Source organism: Moschus berezovskii, chromosome 17 (assembly GCF_049115385.1).
Source record: "Moschus berezovskii isolate FMDL1 chromosome 17, NW_MosBer_1.0, whole genome shotgun sequence".
Lineage (NCBI taxonomy): Eukaryota > Metazoa > Chordata > Mammalia > Artiodactyla > Moschidae > Moschus > Moschus berezovskii.
The window spans coordinates 37,985,922-38,009,435 of record NC_142476.1 but is presented as its reverse complement, the minus strand read 5'-3'; the positions used below and the strand labels follow the sequence as shown (position 1 = coordinate 38,009,435).

The 23,514-nt window shown below is 47.7% G+C and overlaps 1 protein-coding gene across 1 annotated transcript in view; it reads left to right on the top strand.

Moving 5' to 3' along the window:
- Window positions 1–23,282, top strand: part of LRRC38 (leucine rich repeat containing 38) — a 34,423-nt gene extending 11,141 nt beyond the window's left edge. Inside the window, exon 2 of the mRNA XM_088845329.1 lies at window positions 22,664–23,282. Coding sequence (XP_088701455.1) covers window positions 22,664–22,917 — 254 coding nt within the window. The 3' untranslated portion in view covers window positions 22,918–23,282. The remainder of the gene's footprint in view (window positions 1–22,663) is intronic.
- The last annotated feature ends 232 nt before the right edge of the window (window positions 23,283–23,514 follow it).

Below are 23,514 nucleotides of genomic sequence, written 5' to 3'. Positions count from 1 at the left end.
CTGGTGGGCTACAGTCTGTGGGGTTGCAAAGAGTTGGACACGACTGAGCAACTAAGCACAGAGAATCATGGATGATTATCTGCATCAGAAACGAAGATGTCACATGGTCCTGTTCAGGGCCTAAGGACTTAGAACTGAAGGTCAGGATACCTACTGCCACGTCCTTGACCTGGACAGGCCACCTGACTTGTTTGATATGTGGTTCCTTCATCTGTAACCCTAAGGTTTGTCAGGAACATCAGGGAACATCAGGGAAAGCCTAATATAAAAGGGCTTTAGGAAAAAATGGGGGTGTGCAGACATGGATATGATTGTTGTTTTTTTTTCTTTGCTTTTTTTCCATGTGTTATATTACGTATAGTCTTAAAATTACTCATGGAAAGCAATTTAGATTTTTTTTTTTTGAGCCTTAAAACCAGAATTAGGTGCTATTTATTTATTTTGTCTGTGTGGCATGTGGAATCTTACTTCCCCAACCAGGGATTGAGCCTGCACTCCCTGCATTGGAAGAACAGAATCTTAACCACTGCACTGCCGTGAAAGACCCCTGAAATGACTATCTCGAAGGATGAAGTTTTATACTCACAGATATCTAGAGACAGGAGAAATGGAAGCCATGCACGGCCACACTGGGAAGCAGCAGGGATGGTCAGGAGGCAGATGAAGTAAAAAGAAAAAGAGATGAAGGTCTTTACTGTGGTTTTTGCAGGAAGGAATGGGTGAGGCAGGTTAAGCAGAGGACGCAGGTTTAAGGTTGGCTAGTTTGAGTAATTTCAGGAAACTCTCATTAAAAGGGTGATCCCTAGCTATCTAGTAACCTAGCCCTGCAGTGTTTTAGGGCAGAAAGATAGAATCTGGGATTGCATGAACCTGATCAAAGGAGGTGGTGGGATACCAACTGGGTTTGGTAGTTTTGCATATCAAGGGTGTACTCATTGGCAAGGGTTTAGGAACTGGCCAACACTGGGAGGGACAGTCCTTTCCCAAGTGGCAAGGTGTCAAGATGCCAAAGCTAAATAAAATATAGAATGTAAAAATCATGATAAATACAAGGGTCATTGCTGATATAATTGAGTGGTATTTTATTTAATCCAGCATATCCAAAATGTTAAACTTTCAACTTGTAATCAAAAGAAAACTCATTCATGAGCTATTTTTCCATTCTTTATTTCATACAAAGTCTTCAAAATCTGGGTGCGTTTTATACTTACAGCACATCTCAGTCCAGACTGGCTGTGATCAATTTCTCAGCATGTGGCTGGTGGCTATGGTAGTGGACAGTATAGCTCTAAGTCTACTCGTGTCTTTCAAAGAGGTCAGTCCCAGGCTTACCCCATTTTACAGGTGAGAATATCAAGGCACAGACGGGTTAATGTAACTTGGCCAAGGTTACCAGCCAAGAAGTGACAGAGGGAGAGATGAGCCGGGGTCTTTATCACTAAACGTTTTGTGATTTCTCAAATCTTATGTCAAAACCAGGTCCCTTAGTCACAAACCCAATCTCTCATCCACAGCTCCTGCTTTAGGCTTAGAACCAGACTTAGTGAGCCTTGCTAACTCAGAACCTTGACTTGGCTGAATCAAAGGTGACCTGAATGTATTAGTGGAAGCCAGAGTAGACCTGTTGAAAGCAAGTTCACCTCCTACTTTAGGCTCTTCTGAGACGTTATCTGGAACAATGACCCCTCCCTGCTTGCCAGACAGATATCAAGTTGTGTCTTTCCTCCGCTCAGAACTCTCCAGTAACTCCCATGTTGCTGAGATTAGAAGCCAAGTTTCTTCCAAGGGCTTCCCCACCCTCTCTGCAATCTGACCTCCTTTCTTTCTGGCCTCACTTCCTACTACTCTCCTTTCACTCACTCTGGTCCAGGCACCCAGACCCCGTGTTTCCCAAATGTCACAGGCATATTCCTACCTAAAACCTTGCTGTTCCCTCCGCCTGGACCGCCCTTGTCCTGATGTCCACATGACGCCCCCCCTGGCTCCTTTCAGCTGCTTGCTCAAATGCTACCTTCTCATGGAGCCTTCCCTCGCTGCGCCAGTGAGCTCTGGGACCTGCCACCTCCAGCTATTCTTCCCTCCCCACTTTGCTTTTTCTTCATCACACCTGTCACCACCTGCTGACAAAAAGATGATAATACATCTTACGGATTGACTTGTGGGCTGTCTGTTTCCCCTCACTAAATTGTAGCCACAAGTTATTTTTTCACTGATTTTACTCCAGGGCTGGTGTGTATTGGGTACTCAATATGTTTTTGATTTTTTTGGCTGCTATGTGACATGTGGGATCTTAGTTCCCTGACCAGGGATTGAACTCATGCCCTCTGCATTGGGAGTATGGAGTCATAACCACTGGATTGCCAGGGAAGTCGCCTTCAATATGCATTTGTTGACTGAATGAATGGCTCAGTGATGGATGCTAACACCAGGCAAAGGGGAGAAGAGCAGAGAGGAGGCAGTCTCCAGGACCACTCTCATGTTTAGATGAACTAGTTTGGTAAACTGATTCTCATCAACGTGTTAGTGACTCGAGGCTTAACCAGGAATAGACACAGTAAAGGCAGAAGAAAGGGACCTCTGCTTACCACGGAGGCACAGTCTGCATAGAATTTCAGACACAGGAATGTCAGGTGGAGGCCTGGTGGGAAGGTCAGAGCCCCAGGCCTCATCAAATTACAGCTTCTAAGCATTACCTGGGCTTCCTGTCTCTTAAAAGAGGCAAGATACTCTTTGTATTTGGACAGCAAGACCATGTTGACATAGGAAAATGGATATTTAACTAAGGAGAGATGTGGAAGGACATAATCCCTGTTGTCAGATGTTTGAGGAGCTGTCACGGAACGTAGGAGACTTGTTTTGGCCTCAGAAGGTGGACCTGTGTCTGTAAACAAAAAGGAGACTGATTCTGATGCATTGTAAGGAGGAACAATGGAAAAGAGTCTGATGCTAGGAGGGATTGGGGGCGGGAGGAGAAGGGGACGACAGAGAATGAGATGGCTGGATGACATCACCAACTCGATGGACATGAGTTTGAGTGAACTCTGGGAGTTGGTGATGGACAAGGAGGCCTGGCGTGCTGTGATTCATGGGGTGGCAAAGAGTCAGACACGACTGAGCGACTGAACTGAACTGAAGGAGGAACAGCTAGCTGATAGAACTCTGCAAATGGGTAGCCTAGGGAGACAGTGAGGTTGCAGTTCTTAGAGGCATTCAAGCAGAGACCAAATGACCACTTGTCAGTGGTGCTAAAGGGAGCATTAAGGAATGGGTGAGATTTCTGCCCACAGTGCTTCAGGCCTCTGAATCTGGCTTTCTAGGGTTATTTTCATGTCCTCCTTCTCTGGCCAGAGAAGCTGTCTTGAAGGAAGCTCCAGCATGCTGGAGATCCAGTTACTGTGTCTGTCCTGATGCCTGGGGCAATCACTCCACCTTTCTTCTGTTCCCTTTCTCACCCATGCTTCTTTCTGAACCTAAATCGACAAAGCTTTTAAGTCGTGCAGCTGGAAAGAAAGTCAGAGCTCCTAGCCCCTTGCTTACTGCACGTCTGGCTCTGCTCATGCTAGTCACTGTAGGAAACCAGATCACTTGACAACTATCAGAACTGGTTTCTAAAATGTATCATGTATGTCCAGTTCAGGTGGCTTAGTGGTAAAGAATCCACCTGCCAATGCAGGAAACATGAGTTCGATCCCTGGGTCAGGAAGATCTCCTGGAGAAGGAAATGGCAACCCACTGCAATATTCTTGCCTGGAAAATCCCATGGACAGAGGAGCATGGCAGGGCTATAGTCCACGGGGTTGCAAAGAATTGGACATGAATTAGTGACTAAACATCAGCAACAACAACACCATGTCAGTTCATGTTCGGTTCCCCTTGAACCAGGATACTGGTCTTCTTGGGCTCTCCCCTAAGCCCACATAATCCGAGCTTCCAGACACAGCAGGAATGCCCCCTGTATATGCCACCAGATTCTTCCCTTCACTCACCTGTGAATGTTTGTCTTCCTTCTGCTCTGTGCTCCAGAGAGCCCGGCTCCAGGGGCTCTGTCCCTAACCATTGTGTGGCTTCCCAAATCTCATATCAGAAACCAAGGGCTCTTAGTTACAAGCCTATCCTATTGGGTCCAGAGCCTCTAAATTACTCATTGAGCTTCCCTGATCCAGAACCTGGTCTTGGAGGGTTTAAACCAATGATGACTTGAACAGCTTAGTGGAAAACAAAGCAAGCTAAACACCATGAGGACAAATTCAACTCCCAGTCTCGAGGACATAATAGTGCACCTGACGAGCGCTCTGACCTCTTGGAGTGAACTTTCCAGAAGACTCAGAAAAGCTTAGATAATAGGGTTACCTTGTCTACTTTTCTTTACTTTCAGATAGGAAACTGTGGCTCAGCAACACTGAGTGACTTGCCCAAAGTCACACAGCAAACTGGTGAAAAGCCCAGACAAGTGCCAACACTCCTGTTTCCAGGCTTGTGCGATTTTCTCACCTTGTAGGGCAGGCACTAGAGGGGGTTTTGGGTTTAGATCCACCGTGATTGGAGCCCTGGGCAGATTGCTTAACCTTTCTGTGCTTCAGCTTTCTCGTGTGTAAAATATGTGCTCAGTCACCCAGTCATGTCCGACTCTCTGTGACCGCATGGACTGTAGCCCGCCAGGCTCCACTGTCCATGGTGTTCTCCAGGCAAGAATGCTGCAGTGGGTTGCCATGCCCTCCTCCAGGGGACCGTCCCAACCCAGGGATCAAAGCCAGGTCTCCTGCACTGCAGGCAGGTTCTTTATTGTCTGAGCCACCAGGGCAACTCAAGAACTCTGGATTGGGTAGCCTATCCCTTTCCCAGGGAATCTTCCCAACCCAGGAATCAAACCGGAATCTCCTACATTGCAGGTGGATTCTTTACCAGCTGAGCTAGTATTCACAAGTCTGTCATGTGGGTCAAATAACCCCTGTGACAAGCTTAGCACAGTGCCTGGCAAACAGAAAGCAGTTCATAAATGCAGGCTGTTACTATTATCAGCTGTAGATGAAGGCCTGTGTTACCACCATAAGAACGCAGTTCCAGAGGCTCACCTTGAGCCACAGACATGGCTATCACTGCAAGTGCTGGATCCTGGGGTTCCCTGTGGCTCCTGCTGTCAGAGGAAGCATAAATCTAACAAAAACAACAACAACAAAAAAAACAGTCTGGTTCATGACTTCCTAGAAAAATCAGAGTTTCTGTGTTGGTAAATTGTTTCAGAGCCGTTTGGGCATAGGAAGTATTTTATGGCCTGAAAGGGAAGTGCCAGCACTCATTAGGAGATGTCCTGGAGTGGGTATCCCAAGTTGCATAGATGGGGATGGCCACCAGGTCACTCCAGAGAGATACAGGCAAGTGAAGTCCAACCAGTGACCCATATGTGAGCAAGACCAGTCAAGACTGAGTCTGCCGCGGTGTCATGGAAAGAAGATGGGCTTTGGTGACAGCCAGGCCAGACCTTAAGTCCAGACCCTCACAGATGAATTGCATGACTTCAGGCAAGTCATACAGCTTCTTGGAGCCCCGGTCTCTACATCTAGAACCTCCCCCAATTTGTACCCATGTTCGTAGCAGCATTATTCAAATAACTGAAAGGTGGGAGTGACACAAGTGTCCACTGATGGATGAACGGATAAACAAGATGTGGTCCATCCATACAATGAAATATCAGTCAGCTTTACAAAGAAGGACATTCATGGGGCTTCCCTGGTGGTCCATTGGTTAAGACATCACCATCCAATGCAGGGGGTGCAGGTTTGATCCCTGGTCAGGGAGCTAAGATCCTGCATGCCTTACTGGCCTGAAAGCCAGAACAAACACAGCAGAAGCAATATTGTAACAAACTCAATAAAAAATGGTCCACATTAAAAAAAAAAATCTTTAAAAAAGCAGAAGGAAAATTTGCCACATGCTACAACATGGATGAACCTTGAAGACGTGTTGCTGGGGGGAAGGGGCCGCCAGTCATAAAAGGACAAACATTGTATCATCCACTCACTTGAGGCACCTTCAATTCACTTCAGTTCAGTCACTCAGTCATGTCCAACTCTTTACAACCCCATGAATCACAGTACGCCAGGCCTCCCTGTCCCCTTAGAATAGTCAATTTCATAGACACAGAATGGTGGTTGCCGAGGGCTGAGAGGAGGGAGGGATGGAGGGCTCATGCTTAATAGGAAGAGAGATTTAGTTTTGCAAGATGAAAAGTGCTCTGGAGGTGAACGGTGGGGAGGGTTGTACAACGTTGTGAATGTACTTTATGTCACTGAACTGTACACTTAAACATGGTTAAGATGGTACATTTCATATTATATATATTTTACCACAAAATTTAAATTAAAAAATGGGACTGGAAAAAAAAATACCCCAAAGCAGGGCATCACAGCCTTGATCCTACTGGCAACAGCATCCAGGTGAGCTCAGTGGTGTCCAACTCTTTGTGATCCCGTGGACTGTAGCCGGCCAGGCTCCTCTGTCCATGGGATTTCCCAGGCAAAAATTCTGAAGTGTGTTGCCATTTCCTCCTCCAGGGGATCTTTCTGATCCAGGGATTGAGCCTGTGTCTTCTGTGTCTCCTGCATTGCAGGTGGATTCTTTACCCCTGAGCCATCAGGAAAGCCCCTCCTGTTGGCATTATGGGGAAGAACCCACCTGTCAGTGCAGAAGACGTAACAGACGTGGTTCAATCCCTGGGTCCAGAAGATCCCCTGGAGGAAGGCATGGCAACCCACTCCATTATTTTTGCCTAGAGAATCTCATGGACAGAGGAGCCTGGCCAGCTGCAGTCCTTGGGGCTGCAAAGAGTTGGACACGACTGAAGTGACTTAGCACACATGCATGCAGTGCTGTCTTACGGAGGTCGTCGTGGGCACTGAGTGTTTAGCAGCAGCCCTACCGTCTACCCACGAGATGTCAATAGCACCCCACCCAGTTTCGAGGCCCAAGAACATCTCCAGCCATTGTCAGATGCCTGCCAAGGGGCAAAATCACCCCCAGATGAGAACCACTTTTCTAAAGGGCTGTTGAGAAGAGGATTACAGGACATGGTGGTGGTGCAGTACTTATACTTTCTGGTAAATGGTAAGAGTTTCAATAAATGTTACTTCCCCACAGAAGTAATCTGAAGTACCCACTTAATACATACACTTCTTATCACTCTCAGAACACTCAACGCATCGCTTCTTCCAACTGGCCAGTGAGCTCAACAGCAGATATTAACCGGGGACAATGGATGCTCAGAGGGGCAGGTCCAGGAAGGGAGCTGGAGCTAGTGTCTCTGAGGAGCATGGAGCATCCCACCATGGGTGGGAGGTACCAGTCTCTTAGGGCCAGTCTTAGATTTCCTCACGCTGGTCTTGCCAGAAAGATCTAACTGATTAATCAGTTATCATAAGTAGACACAGGTTGGTGACCTTAGAACTCAGCCCAGGGTCCAACTGGTAGCAAATGTCTGGTATGATAGTGGAGGTGGCAGCAGCAGTGGTGGTGGTAGAGGCAGTGGAGGTGGGCATCAAGGTGGAGATGGTGGTCATAGGGGAGGTGGCCATGGGAGAGGTGGCCGTGGGGGAGGTGGCCATGGGAGAGGTGGAGATGAGGGTGGAGATGGTGGGCGTGGGGGGATAGCCATCATGGTGGAGATGGTGGGTGTAGCGTGGTGGTAATGGGTCAAGATGACAGCAGTGGTGGTGGTAGTGGAAACGCTTGCGTGCTTCCCAGAGAATAAAATTGCAAGCCGTCAGTGATCATCTCTGTCATTTCTTACCAGGGGGAAGACAGGCCAGGAAAACTGCATTGGGAGGCAGTCAGTTTTCCAGGCTCATGTGTGTGACTGAGGTCGGTGTCCAGAGGTTTGGGGTGGGAGACAGGCTGGAGTGGAGGGCAGCAGACACAAGTCACAGTCCTGGTGCAGGATCCACGCTTTCTATAGGACGTGCTCTGCGGAGCCAGGACCAAGCACAGTCCTGGTGCAGGATCCACGCTTTCTATAGGACGTGCTCTGCGGAGCCAGGACCAAGCACAGTCCTGGTGCAGGATCCACGCTTTCTATAGGACGTGCTCTGCGGAGCCAGGACCAAGCACAGTCCTGGTGCAGGATCCACGCTTTCTATAGGACATGCTCTGCGGAGCCAGGACCAAGCACAGTCCTGGTGCAGGATCCACGCTTTCTATAGGACGTGCTCTGCGGAGCCAGGACCAAGCACAGTCCTGGTGCAGGATCCACGCTTTCTACAGGACGTGCTCTGCGGAGCCAGGACCAAGCAGGAGCCCTTGACCTGATGCTGCCGATGCATCTTCCTCGGGGAGAAATCAGCCGATTACTTAATCAGATGGAGTGTCTCCTGGCTGAGATGGTGAAGACAACTGGGAACTTCCCCCATGTGGTGATATTTAGTGAAAGTGGTGATGGGGAGCAAAGGTCAGCACTATAAAAACTGAGAGCTGGTGTTCCCCAGTGCCCGCTCCCCAGGCCCTACCTGCCATCTGCGATGCCCCCTCCTGTAGTCTTCCTTTGCAGCACAAAGTAGCTGTAGCAGGGGGCATGTACGTGCAGCCCCAGGTGCTTGTAGTGAACTAAGAACCTGAGGCCCCAAAAGAGCCCTAAATGAGGAGTCAGAAGATCTGGGTTCCATCCAGACTCTGTGTGACCTCAGGCAAGTTGCCTAACTTCTCTGGGTCTCTCAGCTGTAAAATAAAGGGGAGAGGTTGGGGAGGGGTACTAGATGTCAAACGTGCCTTTGGATTTAACCTTCTATGATGCTGTGAAACCAGGAGACCAAAAGTCTGGCCATGCGTGTGAAAGAACCACACCTGCTTCTGCTTCCTGGCCTTTTGGGTTGGGGTGCTAGGAGGCTGGTAGGGAGGGTGTTTGACTGGCCCAGGCTCAGCCCTCTTACTCCAATGAGCAGGAGAGGAGAGTGACAGCAGTGGTGACCGCTGGCCAAGAGCAGCGGGACCAACACCCGGTGGTCCTGGAGAATGTTCTTCCTCCTGGGTATGGGACAGGGAACCTCCTTCCTTGGGAGTTGTTGCTCCAGAGTGGGTTGGGTGGAGGAGTTCAGCCTGATTCTCTCCCCACTGCTCCTCATCACAGGTCCTTCTCATCCTGGGTAGGACCTGTGAATATCTTAGCATATAGGTCTTGGGCAGGTACTTTACAGAAAAACAACTCCCAGTGGCCGGTGAGCACACCATACATTGTTTACTTAGCTCTATTGCTCATCAGAGAAATGCAAATTCAATGACCAGTGTGCACTTTTATGGCCTATCAGGTTGGCAAAGATGAAAAGGTGACAAAATCCATTGTTGGCATTAATTCAGGGACTCTCACACAATCTGAAACTTGGGGGGGTGTGTGTCTTGTGGAAATAATTAAGGATGTATATACATGGTGCTGGGAAAGATTGAAGGTGGGAGGAGAAGGGGACGACAGAGGATGAGATGGCTGGATGGCATCACTGACTCGATGGACATGAGTTTGAGTAAGCTCTGGGAGTTGGTGATGGACAGGGAAGCCTGGTGTGCTGCAGTCCATGAGGTCGCAAAGAGTCGGACATGACTGAGCAACTGAACTGAACTGATAAATGGTGCTCATTGGAAAAGGAAATGGCAACCCACTCCAAGTGTTCTTGCCTGGGAAATGCCATGGATAGAGGAGCTTGGTAGGCTACAGTCCATGCAGTCACAAAGAGTCAGACACGATAGAGTGACTAAACAACGACAATGTGGTGCTTATAGCAGCTTTGCTTTAGGAAGAAAAAAAACCGGAAGCATTCTGGGATTGGGCAAGTAAGTCATGTTGTTCAGTTGCTAAGTTGCATCTGCCTCTTTGTGATGCTATGGGCTGCAGCACACCAGGCTTCCCTGTCCTGCGCCATCTCCCGGTTTGCTCAGTCCATGGAATCAGTGGTGCTATCTAACCATCTCATCCTCTGTCCTTGCTTTCTCTTCCTGCCTTCAGTCTTTCTCAACATCAGGGTCTTTTCCAATCAGTTGATTCTTTGTGTCAGGTGGCCAAAGTATTGAATCTTCAGCTTCAGTATCAGTCCTTCCAATGAATATTCAGGATTGAGTTCCTTTAGGATTTATTGGTTTGATCTCCTTGCTGTCCAAGGGACCCTCAGGAGTCTTCTCCAGCAGTTCAAAAGGATCAATTCTTTAGCATTCAGCCCTCTTTCTGGTCCAACTCTCACATCCATACCTGACTACTGAAAAAGCCATAGCTTTGACTATATGGACCTTTGTTGGCAAGATGATGTCTCTGCTTTTTAATACGCTGTCTAGGTTGGTCGTAGCTTTTATTCCAAGGATGTAACCATTTCAAGTGATGTTTGGTGATTATGTTGGTGGAGTGAAAGATGTCCCCAGAATGTTTATCAACCAGAGTGGTGGCATATGGATCTACTCTGGGGATTTATGTGCATGCACACAGAGAAGAACGTGCGCTCATCTTCTCTTGCGAGAACTCCAAAATTGCAACTTGCTGCTGAACAACCATTGACAGGAAAATGTTGGATCTCACCAAAAAAAGCGTCCAAGCTCAAAGGAGAGTACATCATATGAAATGCTGGGCTGGATGAAGCACAGGCTGAAACAAGATTGCCAGGAGAAATATCAATAACCTCAGATATGCAGATGACACCCTCCTTATTGCAGAAAGCAAAGAGGAACTAAAGAGCTTCTTGATGAAAGTGAAAGAGGAGAGTGAAAAAGCTGACTTAAAACTCAATATTCAAAAAACAAAGATCATGGCATCCAGTCCCATTACTTCATGGCAAATAGATAGGGAAACAATTGAAACAGTGACAGATTTTATTTTCTTGGGCTCTGAAATCACTGCATATGGTGACCACAGTCATGGAATTAAAAGATGCTTGCTCCATGGAAGAAGAGCTGTGACAAACCTATATAGCATATTAAAAAACAGAGACATTACTTTGTCGACAAATGTCCATCTAGTTAAAGCTATGGTTTTTTCAGTAATCTTGTATGGATGTAAGAGTTGGACCATAAAGAAGGCTGAGTGCAGAAGAATTGATGCTTTTGAGCTGTGGTGTTGGAGAAGACTCTTGAGAGTCCCTTGGACTGCAAGGAAATCCAACCAGTCCATCCTAAAGGAAATTAATCCTGAATGTTCATTGGAAGGACTGATGCTGAAGCGGAAGCTCCAGTACTTTGGGCACCTAATGCAAAGAGCCAACTAATTGGAAAAAACCCTGATGCTGGAAAAGATTGAAGGCAGGACGAGAAGGGGATGACAGAGGATGAGATGGTTGGATGGCATCACCAACTCGATGGACATGAGTTTGAGCAAGCTGCGGGAGTTGGTGATGGACAGGGAAGCCTGGCGTGCTGCATTCCATGGGGTTGCAAAGAGTCAGACATGACTGAATGATTGAACTGAACTGAACACAGAGAAGAAAAAAATTCTAGACAGGTGTAAGCCAATGTATTAAACATGTATTTAAGGGTTCTTTTATCCACCTTCTTTTTAGTTCTGTTGTTTCAGTGGATACACAGGCTTTGCATAATAAGTGGAATTAGGAAGACAAAAATATATTTTTAATGACAAAAGGCACTTAGGAGAGCCTGGCATTAGGCAGGTCCTGAGAGAGGCCAGATCAGGGGAAGGGCCCCATGCAAGCTTCTGGCTGGCTGCAGGCCTGTTTGTTGGCAAAGGGACGAGAGATTAATCTCAATCTGCCTTCCGCTGTGTCACCATCTATTTCAGGAGTGTGGCAGCTCTTCACCCTCTCCGGCTCAGGTGTCAGCTGCTGGGGAGAAGTCATCAGTCAGAGGAGAGGGCCTGGAGGGGCAGCAGCAGGCAGGGAGCCAAACCGCCCTGCATGAGGACTGGCCCATCTCTTCAGAGCGTGCCTGGCAGAGCAGGAGGAGGTGGTTGAAAGTGGGCTGCGTTCTGCCTGGGCCCAGCTGAGCTGGCGCCCACCTTGTTTCAGTGGAAGGTGGATCTGGGTTGGAGGAAGGAGACAGAGGTAGGAACTCAGATTCCCATCAATTGTGCCTGTTCCCTGAGTTGTCTCCCTAGGCCGGGAGATGAGCTGCACAGAGTCATCCCTGCTCCCCCGGGAGCCTGAAACCACAGCATGTGGTTTGGTTGGACAGCTGGGCAGAGTGAGATGATTTGTGGCAGTGGGACAGGTGTCCGGCTCATCCTTGAACTCAGTTTTCCTATAATCTGTTGGTTAATTGGGCCTCTGGAGTGTAAACAAAAGCCAATCCTGGCTAATGTAAGCAAGCAAAGTGCAAGGTTGTCAGGTAATTCACAGAACTGAAGAGAAGGCTTGGGAAGCAGACTCAGGAGAGAACGGGGCAGCCCTGGGAGTCTGGAAAGCAGAGACCAGTTGATGAGTTCTGCAGGGTGGGGCTGCTGGATTGAGTGGGCTCCGGCCATGCTTTTGGTCAGTCCACACAAGATTCAGTGGGCTGGGACAGAGAGACTTGGGCGAGGGGTCATGCATTTTAAGAAAGTCACATCAAGGGACTGTCCTGGTAATCTGGTTGATGAGACTCCACACGACCACTGCAGGGGTTGCATGTTCAATCCCTGTTCAGGGTACTAAGATCCCACATGCTGTGCCGTACGGCCAAAAAATAAATGAATAAAGAAAGAAAGTTGGACAAGACGTACCCAGGGGGTGAGAGGTGATGGCCCAAAATGAAATCTGAAAGCAGACTCCATAAGAGTAGAGATGGAGTGTAAAAAGCTGAAGGATGACTGTTATGTGCTAGACATCTCGACTGGGTGAATTGCATCCCCTAGAGGGATATGTCTAAGCCCTAATACCTGTGAAGGTGACCTTATTTGGAAAACATCTTTGCAGATGTAGTTGAGTTAAGGATCTCGAGATGAGATCATCCAGTTAGGAAGGTCCCTAAATCCAATGACAAGCATCCTTGTAAGAGAAAGAGAGAGATCTGAAGGAGACTGTTGTTGTCATTCAGTCCCTAAGTCGTGTCTGACTCTGCAACCCTGTGGACTGCAGCAAGCCAGGCTTCTCTGTCCTTCAGAAATTATGTTCACACTCATGTCCATTGAGTCAGTGATGCCATCCAACCATCACATCTTCTGTTGCCCACTTCTGCCCTCAATCTTTCCCAGCATCAGGATCTTATCCAATAAGTCAGTTCTTTGAATCAGGTGGCCAAAGTATTGGAGCTTCAGATTCAGCATCAGTCCTTCCAGTGAATATTCAGGGTTGATTTCCTTTTGGGATTGACTGGTTTGGTCAGTCAAATACAGAGCAGAAAGGCAGAAAGAGATACAGAGCAGAAAGTCTTGTGAAGACGGAGGTAGAGACTGGAGTGATGCTGCCCCAAGCCACAGAATGCCACGAGTCACCAGAAGCTGGAAAAGGCCAGAAAGAATTTTCCTCTAGAACTTTCAGTGGGAGTCTGGCCCTACTGGCACTTTAATTTTGGACTTCTGGCCTCAACTATGAGAGGATGAATTTGTTTTAAGCCACCCAGTTTGTGACTATTTTTATGTCAGCCCTAGGAAGTTAGGACAACACCCAAACCCTTAATAAATGACCTCTCCCCACTGAGGACTCTGGGCTTGGGCCTCCACTGGAGGTAGTGAGGGTTCTAGACTGAGGTTATAATTTTCCTGTTCATCTTTGGCTAAAGTCTGTGACCTACTGGGTCTCAGTATCCCCACAAAAACCTGTTCAAGCATTTGTAAGGCAATAGGGGAGGGAAATGACTCCAAATCCAGGCTCCATCATTTCTCTTCTAGGGAATTGGAAGCAGGTAACATAAATAGTATTCGGTTTATTTGTCTGCAAACTGGAGTCACTATAGTACTAGCCATGGAGCTTGTTTTATAGATTACAGGAGCATAGACAATGCAGTAGGGGTTTCCCAGGTGGCTCAGTGCTAAAGAATCCGCCTGCCAATGCAGGAGAGGAAGGAGACACAGGTTCGATCCCTGGGTTGGGAAGGTCCACTGGAGAAGGAAATGACAACCTATTCCAGTATTCTTGCCTGGAGAATCCCATGGACAGAGGAGCCTGGAGGGCTGTAGTCCACGGGGCCACAGAGAGGCGAACATGACTGAGTGACTGAGCACACAGGCAATGCAGTGCTTGGCAGACTGGCCTGTAAGGCTGCAGGGGTGAACTGATTGGCCCTCACTCTCTGTTCTGTTACACCTGTTTCCAAAGAGCAGTGAATATTTCCACCTCCCAAGAGGGAAAAGCATGGGCGAAACTTCTTCCTCTTTTCAGGCAGCTGTGAAGTATATGATGATGAATTTAGGGAAAAGGACTTTTGTCCTGCAAAGGAGGGGCCTGTGCTTGTCCAGCACCATTGGCCATTAGGTGGGACAGTTGGTCCCTTTGGGGAGATGGCTTAGGAACTCCTATGGCCACACAGGTAAGCCATGCTCTCCAATCCTGTCTTTATTCATGTTGTTGTTTTTCAGTTGCTAAGTCATGCTCGATTCTTGGCAACCACATGGATTGCAGCACGCCAGACTTCCTTGTCCTTCACTGTCTCCCAGAGTTTGCTCAAACTCATGTCCATCGAGTCGGTGATGGACCATCCACCACCATAATCCAGCCATCTGAACCTGTCACCCCCTTCTCCTCCTGCCTTCAATCTTTCCCAGCATCAGGGTCTTTTCCAATGAGTTGGGTCTCCGCATCACGTGACCAACGTATTGGAACTTCAGCAGTAGAATCAGTCCTTCTGATGAATATTAAGGGTTGATTTCCTTTAGGATTGACTGGTTTCATCTCCTTGCAGTCCAAGGGACCCTGAAGAGTCTTCTCTCCAGCACTGCAATTCAAAAGCATCAAATCTTCAGCGCTCGGCCTTACTTATGGTCCAGCTCTCACATCCATACCTGACTACTGGAAAAACCATAGCTTTGACTATACGGACCTTTGTCACCAAAATGATGTCTCTAATGGTGTACAGATGTACAAATTTTATCTTTTATAAAATGATGATAGTGTGTGTGTGTGTGTGTGTGTGTGCTCGGTTTCCTAACTGAGCAGAATTATCAGCTGCAGTCCTCTGTAAGTCTCATCTATTTCTTACTTTAAAATTTTTTACTACTATGTAAAATTCAGAAGCCTGAGGACCATAGCTCTGGATTCTAGGCTTCCAAGCAATCTTAGTCATGGGCTGATGGTTTTACCCTCAACTTCTGCCCATACCTTGCACTTCCTGGCTGCCTCCGGAATGCAGGACATGTAGAAACCCACTGCCCAGGGGGTTACAAGCTCACATGCCTGCACAGGGGCCATCAGGTGACATGAATGAGTGAGCAGGCTCACGCCATGTGTTCTGTCTCATTAGGGCAGCTTGACAATTTGCTCTGTGTGACAGCACTGCCTTATCTCCTGATTTGAATGTTTTCTTAAGATGCTTAAAATAAAAGACCACTGTTGTTGAGTTGGAGTTTCCCACATGGCTCAGTGGTAAAGGATCCTCCTGCCAATGCAGGAGACACAGGTTTGATCCCCGGGTTGGAAAGATCCCCTGGAGAAAAGAATGGCAACCCATCCCAATACACTTGTCTGGGAAATCCCATGGACAGAGGAACCTGGAGGGCTACAGTCCATGGGGTCGTAAAAGAGTCCAACATGATTTAGCGACTAAACAACAACAACAATTGTTGAGTTGATTAAAAAAAAAAAAAGCTTGAAAAGCTATTGCAGCCTGATCCTGGCTCAGGGCTCCCTTCCTTTAATCTCTTAATCCAGATTCTCAATTCCTGGCAGTGATGCTCCAATGACTCCACACGCAGCCACTGGACATCAACTAGTAACAGTCATCTGGGAAGATGTTGTATTTAGGGGGTCCTTTTCGCGGACACGACTGAGCGACTGAACTGAACTGAACTGATTCTAGCCCAGATGTCCCAGATGGTGCTAGTGGTAAAGAACCTGCCTGCCAATGCAGGAAACCTAAGAGACACAGGTTTGATCCCTGGGTCGGGAAGATTCCCTGAAAGAGGGCATAGCAACCCACTCCAGTACTGGGCTTCCTCATGGCTCAGACAGTAAAGAATCTGCCTGCAGTGTGAGAGACCTGGGTTCCACCCCTGGGTTGGGAAGATCTCCTGGAGGAGAGCATGGCAACTCACTCCAGTATTCTTGGCTGGAGAATCCCCATGGACAGAGGAGCCTGGAGGGCTACAGTCCATGGGATCGCAAAGAGTCGGACGCGACTGAGTGACTGCACATGCGCATAGTAGCCCAGGAGGACATATCTCATGCTGTTTCTCTCCCACACGTCCAGATTCTACTCAGGCCTCTTGCCTGCAGTACATTTATCGTTCCTCTCCAATGATCCCCCCAACTCAAAGATAACTCGTTCATTCCATCATGGATGAATACTTACCGTATCTTCCAGACATTCAGCTCTTTATTCTCTGAATTTGCAAAGCCCATACTCTATTCTCAACCGTGCATCATCTTCCCCACTGCTTGCTTGCTGTTTTTAAGTTTGGGCTCCTCTGTCAGACTGTAGCTTCCCAGGTGGCCTAGTGGTAAAGAATCCACCTGTCAATGCAGGAGACGGAGGAGGTATGGGTTTGATCCCTGGGTTGGGAAGATCCCCTGGAGGAGGAAATGGCAACCTATTCCAGTATTCTTGCCTGGGGAATCCCATGGACGAGGAGCCTGGCGGGCTACAGTCCATGGGGTCACAAAGAATAGGACACAACTGAACGACTGAACACACAGGCACACCAGATTATAAGCTTCCTGAGGCTGAATGTGTCCCTTTCTTCAGCATTACACAGGGTGACAGGAAAGACACAGGCTTTGGAGTAAAACAGAGCTGAGAGCGTAAGTTGAATTCAGGCTCTCCTTATTTAATAGTACGTGAATTGACAAGATTTCTGAGGCCCGCTTCCTCGCCTGTGAATTGATGATAATGCCACTCACCGCCCTGAGGGAGGTCAGTTATAAGTGTCATGTGTTAAGGGGTGTGCACTGCATCAGAACATAGTAGGTGCTCAATAAATGCTACCTACCCCCTGCACAAACATTCTTTCCAGTCTGGGAAATGAACGAGGGCTCACTGGATTGGGAGATGTGTATGTCTTTGTTTTCAGAAATCTACCCAGGGTGCCTCTGGGTCTCCCCTGGGCTTTCTTACTGCTTTCCACCCAGTTTTGACTCAGTTGGGACCAGCCATTTGCAATATGGCACTCCTTCCTTTTTTCTTCCTTCCTGCCTTTTTCTCCTTTCTTCTTCTTATTATTTTTTTTATCTAGCATAAAGACTTACCAGTTTGCTTTAAGGCACGAATTAAAAAGCCATTTAACAACTAAATGTGTGCCTCGTAGTTAACAGTAGCCCTTCCTTAGAAAGTTATCTATTTAGCTGAGCATCTCAGTTGAAAGCAGCAGTTCTCAACCAGGAAATTCTGTTTCCTTCCCTGCCCTCCTCTTGGGGACATGTAGCACTGTCTGGAGACATTATTGATTGTCACACTGGGTAAGGATGCTGGCATCTAGTGGGCAGAGGGCAGGGACAATGATAAACATCCTGCAGTGTGTAGGACAGCCCCCTACACCAACGAGTTATCCAGGCCCGAATGTCAGTAGTACCGAGTTTGAGAAACCCTGGTCGAGTAACTCCTGCAGGAGAGAAGGGGTGAGCCCAGAGTAAGATGACTCCAACTCCGGAGTTCTGCAGCCAGCCTTGAATGTGTCCTTAGACAGCCTGACAGCGGTGCCCTGCCCCCCTCCCCTGGGCCCTGCTGACTCTCATTTCTCTGCCCTTTGTGAAATACAAAAACCCATTAAGTCAGTATGTCTTATCGTGATGGCTCCATCAAGCGTGTGTCCAGAGTCTCCCACTCCTGGTGGGCTTGTGTGTGATGTTTTTCAAGCAAGCCTGTTTTCTCTAGCCACAGAGAAATCGGAGATGACATTTTCTAAAAGTGTCTCTTTATAAAAATGCCAAGCCTAATCTCAAGGCACAAAGAACTTATAGAAATCAGAATCGACTTGAGGAGTCATGATCGGCAAAGGTGGATTTAAATGGCAGGCTTTGTGGACTTGTGTTGTTTTTCGGGGGTGGTTGTTGGCCAGTTAATACAGCTCATTGAAAAAAGGACTTCTGGACCTTTTCTCTGGGTCATAATGACCTATTATGGCTTTGAAAATTTCAAATATTACCTTGGTTTTAGAAACTGCCTGGGCTTCATGCAGTCCATTGGTGTCCATCTGGTTTACTTTTGTAATATCTTTGGGGAGGGGTGGGGTGGTTGCTAAGAAGAGGCAGATCAATTGATTTTCTCGATTTTCTGTTGAAGAAAACAGTGTCTGCAAGGGAACCTCACTAAAACTGTCTTTTAAAGCTCTCTGGTTCTGTTTAACTTCATTTAAAAGGCTTGCTGCTGCTGCTGCTAAGTCACTTCAGTTGTGTCCGACTCTGTGTGACCCCATAGACGGCAGCCCACTAGGCTCTGCCGTCCCTGGGATTCTCCAGGCAAGAACACTGGAGTGGGTTTCCATTTCCTTCTCCAATGCGTGAAAGTGAAAAGTGAAAGTGAAGTCGCTCAGTCGTGTCTGACTAGTAGCGACCCCATGGACTGTAGCCCACCAGGCTCCTCTTTCCATGGGATTTTCTAGGCAAGAGTACTGGAGTGGCTTGCCATTGCCTTCTCCGTTAAAAGGCTTAGAGGTAAGCAAAAGCTTGGCTTAAGAAAAGAAATAGGCAGAAACATTGTCAAGTGTAAATTGGAGAAAGCTGCAGAGCTCTGGTCCGGGTAATTCCTTGGATATCTAAGGTAGGCACCGATTCAGGGAGAGGAGGGAATGCGAATCTGGTCGCTAGGCATTGGTTCCCATGGGAAGGAGAACATCAGTGGGTTGGCCGTAGACTACATAAAAGGTGGGTGAGGACAGAAGGAAGGCGAAGCTCAGCCAGTCTGCCTCCATCTTCCATTTCTGAGATAGAAGGAAAGATACACAATAAAGACCAGCTAATTAGTGAGGTGTGAGGAAGTACCCCATGGAGATGGATTGAAGGCAGCTTTCTGAAACCAGGAAACACTGAAAAAGAGAACAATTGAAGGTTTCCTGAGAATGGAGAGGAAGTCAAAGGTAAACAGAAATTGCAGGCAGGTGAGCTTAATGTGAAAACAGTGTCTTCACATCTCTATGAAACTGTGTTGCTGAAGGCAAGCTATATGGATTCTCTGTGCTTCGGTTTTCTCATCCATAAAATGGGTGTAGTAATAATTGTTGTGAGAATTAAGAGTTAATATGCATATAGTACTTCAAATAGTGTTTGCATGTAGTAAGTGCAGTGTGAATGTTAGTTCAGTTCAGTTCAGTCGCTCAGTCGTGTCCGACTCTTTGCGACCCCATGAATCACAGCACGCCAGGCCTCCCTGTCCATCACCAACTCCCGGAGTTCACTCACACTCATGTCCATCGAGTCGGTGATGCCCTCCAGCCATCTCATTCTCTGCCGTCCCCGTCTCCTCCCGCCCCCAATCCTTCCCAGCATCAGAGTCTTTTACTACTACTTTATTTTTCTCTCCTCTTCCAGATCAGAGACACAGCTGACCTTTTTATTCATTTAATATCATACATTTTACTATTATGCATTTTCTCATATTTGAAGTTTGTGAAATTATGGCAGTAATTTGACTTTGTATTAATATATAGTTAGTATTGTATATCCATCAGGATGTGTAGATTATGCTTGGTAATGAACAATTTTTATTGTTTAATACTAACACAAGTCTGTATCTTTTATTTGTGTCCAGTGAGGATTGTTATTTGTCTACTAGGGTTGCCATAACAAAATACCACAGATTGGGGGGCTTAAACAATAGAAATTTATTTTATCACAGTTTCAGAGACTAGGAGTCCAGATCAAGGTGTGGGTAGAGTTGGTTTCTGCTGAGGTCTTTCTTCCTGACTTGCAGATGGCCACCTTCTTGCTGTGTCTTTGCATGGACTTTGCATGCATGGAGAGAGAGCGAGCTCTCTGCTGTCTCTTCTTATAAGGACACCAGTCCCACTGTTCAGAGCCCCACCCTTATGACCCCATTTAGCCTTAATTGCCTTCATAAAGACCTTAAAGGACCTGGTGTCCCAATATAGTCATGTTAGGGCTTCAACACATAAATCTGGGGTGTGGGGAGGTTTAGTCCAGTCCATAACAGGATTGCTGGTGGAGGTGGGCCTCCGTTCATAGTATTTGTTTGGAGACGCGGGTTCTCAGGGGCTCAGCCCATGTCCATCTCTCCTACCCCAGCTCTGGCTAAATTCCCCTTGGCTCACTCTGCAGCCCCAGGTGAACTTTATCCCACATCCTGAGTTCTTTACCAGCTTCCTTCTTCTCTGTCTGGACTCTTCTTCTGTGGCTGGTTCCTTCTCATCCTTTAGACCTTAACTGACCACACCTTCTAAAGATGGTCCTTTGTCCCAGACAAGTCTCAGTTTTAGGCTCCTACAAGTAAGTGGAAGGGGTAAAATTCACCAACCTGCAGTTCTCTAGCTGTCCTCCCACTTTGCTTGATGGCAGATGGGATACCCCAGGAGGAACAGTTTACTGATGAGGGAGCAGTCCTCCAGAGGTATAGAAAATGTCATACACCCATTACGCTAGGAACGTGTCCCTCACCCCCAGGTGACCGACAGCTTCTGTCACCTCCATTCCTGTTGGTGGCAGTCATGGGAAGACAGCATCGGCTTCCTGTGCCCCCTGGCCCCTGTCTTCTTGTCTGTCCTTTCCAGCCCCACATTCCTGTTCTGTTCCTTTTGGAGGCACAGTGGCTATAGGCCAGGTCTACTGGAGGCAGATTATTTGAGTTAGAGTTAAAGTTAGGCCACTTACTAGCTACTAGCTGTGCTGCTTTGGACAAGTTATTTTACCTCTCTGAACCTGTTTCCTCATCTTTAAAATGGGGGTGATAGCAGGACCTGTCTCATGGAGTTGTGAGTATTAAATGATTTGTTATGTGTGAGGTGCTTAGAACAGTGCCTGGCCTATGGTAAGCTCTGTGTGTGTGTGTGTGTGTGTGTGCGTTAGTCGCTCAGTCATGTCCGGTTGTTTGTGACCCCAAGGACTGTAACTCACCAGGCTCCTCTGTCTGTGGAATTCTCTAGGCAAGAATACTGGAATGGGTTGCCATTTCCTTCTCCAGGGGACCTTCCCAACCCAGGGATAGAACCTGGGTCTCCCGCATTGCAGGCAGATTCTCTACTGTCTAAGCCACCAGGGAAGCCCATGGTAAGCTCTAGATTGCATTTATTGTCGCTGCTATGCAGTCCATCCTAAAGGAAATCAGTCCTGAATATTCATTGGAAGGACTGATGTTGAAGCTGAAACTCCAATACTTTGGCCACCTGATGTGAAGAACTGACTCATTTGAAAAGACCCTGATGCTGGGAAAGATTGAAGGCCATGGGGTCTCAAAGAGTCAGACACGACTAAGCGACTGAACTGATGATTCACTTTCTTAGTACATATCCAGGTGTAATATTTTGGGGGGCCTGTGGGTTTGAAACTTCTTTTTAAATTAGCAAGACATTTTTCAAGTGAGATCTTAAAGGGAACCCCAATATATAAAACAGAGATTGAAAGGACTTCTCTGGTTGTAGTGGGGTGGGTGTCCCAGGAACTCTGTCTCAAAACCCCTCACATTCTTCCTCATTAACTAGAAGATAATGTTTCTCAAGTGTGCCTTGGGGACCAGCATCATCAGAATCTCATGGTTATTAAAAATGCAGAGCCTAGGGTCCCACTCCAAACCTGCTGAATTGGATTCTCCAGGAGGTGGAGCCTGAGAATTTTCATTTCAGTATAGTCTTCAGGTACTTCTGAAGCACAAAGGAGCTTAATGCCAGCTTCCTAACTATATACTGAAGGTCACCTTTGGGTGTAGGCTTATTTTCCCCACTACTCTTCTAGGGAAGTGAGTGGAGTCTTTATGATGCTACACCGATTCTTTGTTCAGTTTCGCCTGGGTAGCAGTGAAAAGGAGGCTGGCATTCTTGGAAAGCTACCCTACAAACTGAAGTGTGCCATCATTGGTTGGCACTGGCCCTATACATCCTACCACCTCTGCCCCACCCGTTGCCCCACTCACAAGGCTGGATATTATCAGGTCTGGATTAGGGTCTACTGAGCTTCTAAACCCTAAAAAGGTGATATTCCCTTCCATCAACCACTCTTAGTGATTCAAAATCAGGAGTGCCATGCCTTAAAGCGGTGGTTCCCAACCTTTTGGCTCTAGGGTCTGATTTCATGGAAGAGTAATTTTTCCACGGGCTGATGGGGGAGTGGGCAAAGGGATGGATGGATGGTTTGGGGATGATTCAAGTGCATTATATTCACTGTGCACTTCACTTCTAATCTGACGTTGCTGCTGATCTGATAGGAGGTACATGTCCGTGACCTGGATGTTGGGGACCCCTGTCTTGAAGCGGGTCAAGGGAGACCAGCACATTCTAAATTCCACCATGTGATTACTGTGAGGCCTTTTGAAACGGTCTAAATTGCATTCAAGTCCACTTTGCCCCCCTTTTGTGTTTGGGTGATGCGCCTGCTTTACACTTGGTCAGCACTCACCTTGCTGACTTTTGGGCCATCCTGAGACACAGTCTAAACCTCTCTCTCATTCTGCCTGCCTTTTTTCACAGGCCTGGACGAAATCCAGTGCTCCCTACCCATGGAGAACAGGAGGATATTCCTGCACGAGCTGTCAGAGGCCAGCTTCAGCGAGTGCAAGTTCAGCCTCTCGCTCACAGACCTGTTTGTCATCATCTTCTCCGGCGTGGCTGTGTCCATCGCTGCCATCATCTCCAGCTTCTTTCTGGCCACCGTGGTGCAGTGCTTCCAGAGGTGTGCCCCCAACAAGGACACCGAGGATGAAGACGAGGATGAGGACGACTGAGTCACCCCCAACCCTTTCTCACTCTCCTGAACCCCAGCCGGTGGCTCCCCTCCGAGAAGAGAAGGAAATGCTGAAAGGGAGAAGAACTGACCATCAGTGACCGGAGGAGCGCATGCTTCGAGCCTGGCCCCTGGGTGCATCTGGTGAGACCTCCAATCTCAGAGTTTAGAATCTGCAGAGTAGAGGAGCCAAGGAAGGATTCCCAGAGAAGAGCCTGCCTCATGGCTTGAGATGTGTGCGCTGGGCGAAGACGGCTGAGTCAGGCTTTGGAGCTGACAGCTGAGAACAGCGTGGGGGATATGAAGACTGGAAGGCCTGACCTGTAAAGATGACTTTGTCCTATCCATTTCTCCTACTTGGACTGGGAGACCAGGCAGCCTCCATTTCATCCCCAGAGGCAGCAACCCAGATGGTGGGGACTGGAATTCCAGTCCTGGGAGCAGGACTTCTGCTCCTGAAATAGGCTTCGGCCACCTTGAGATGTTATGCAGAGAACAACCCATGTCTGGCTAAAGTGGCACTGAGGAAAAAGCTGAGACCTGGACAAAGGGTGTTTGTCATTCTGTTCTGGTGAGTGGGTCAGGAAGATTTTGTCGA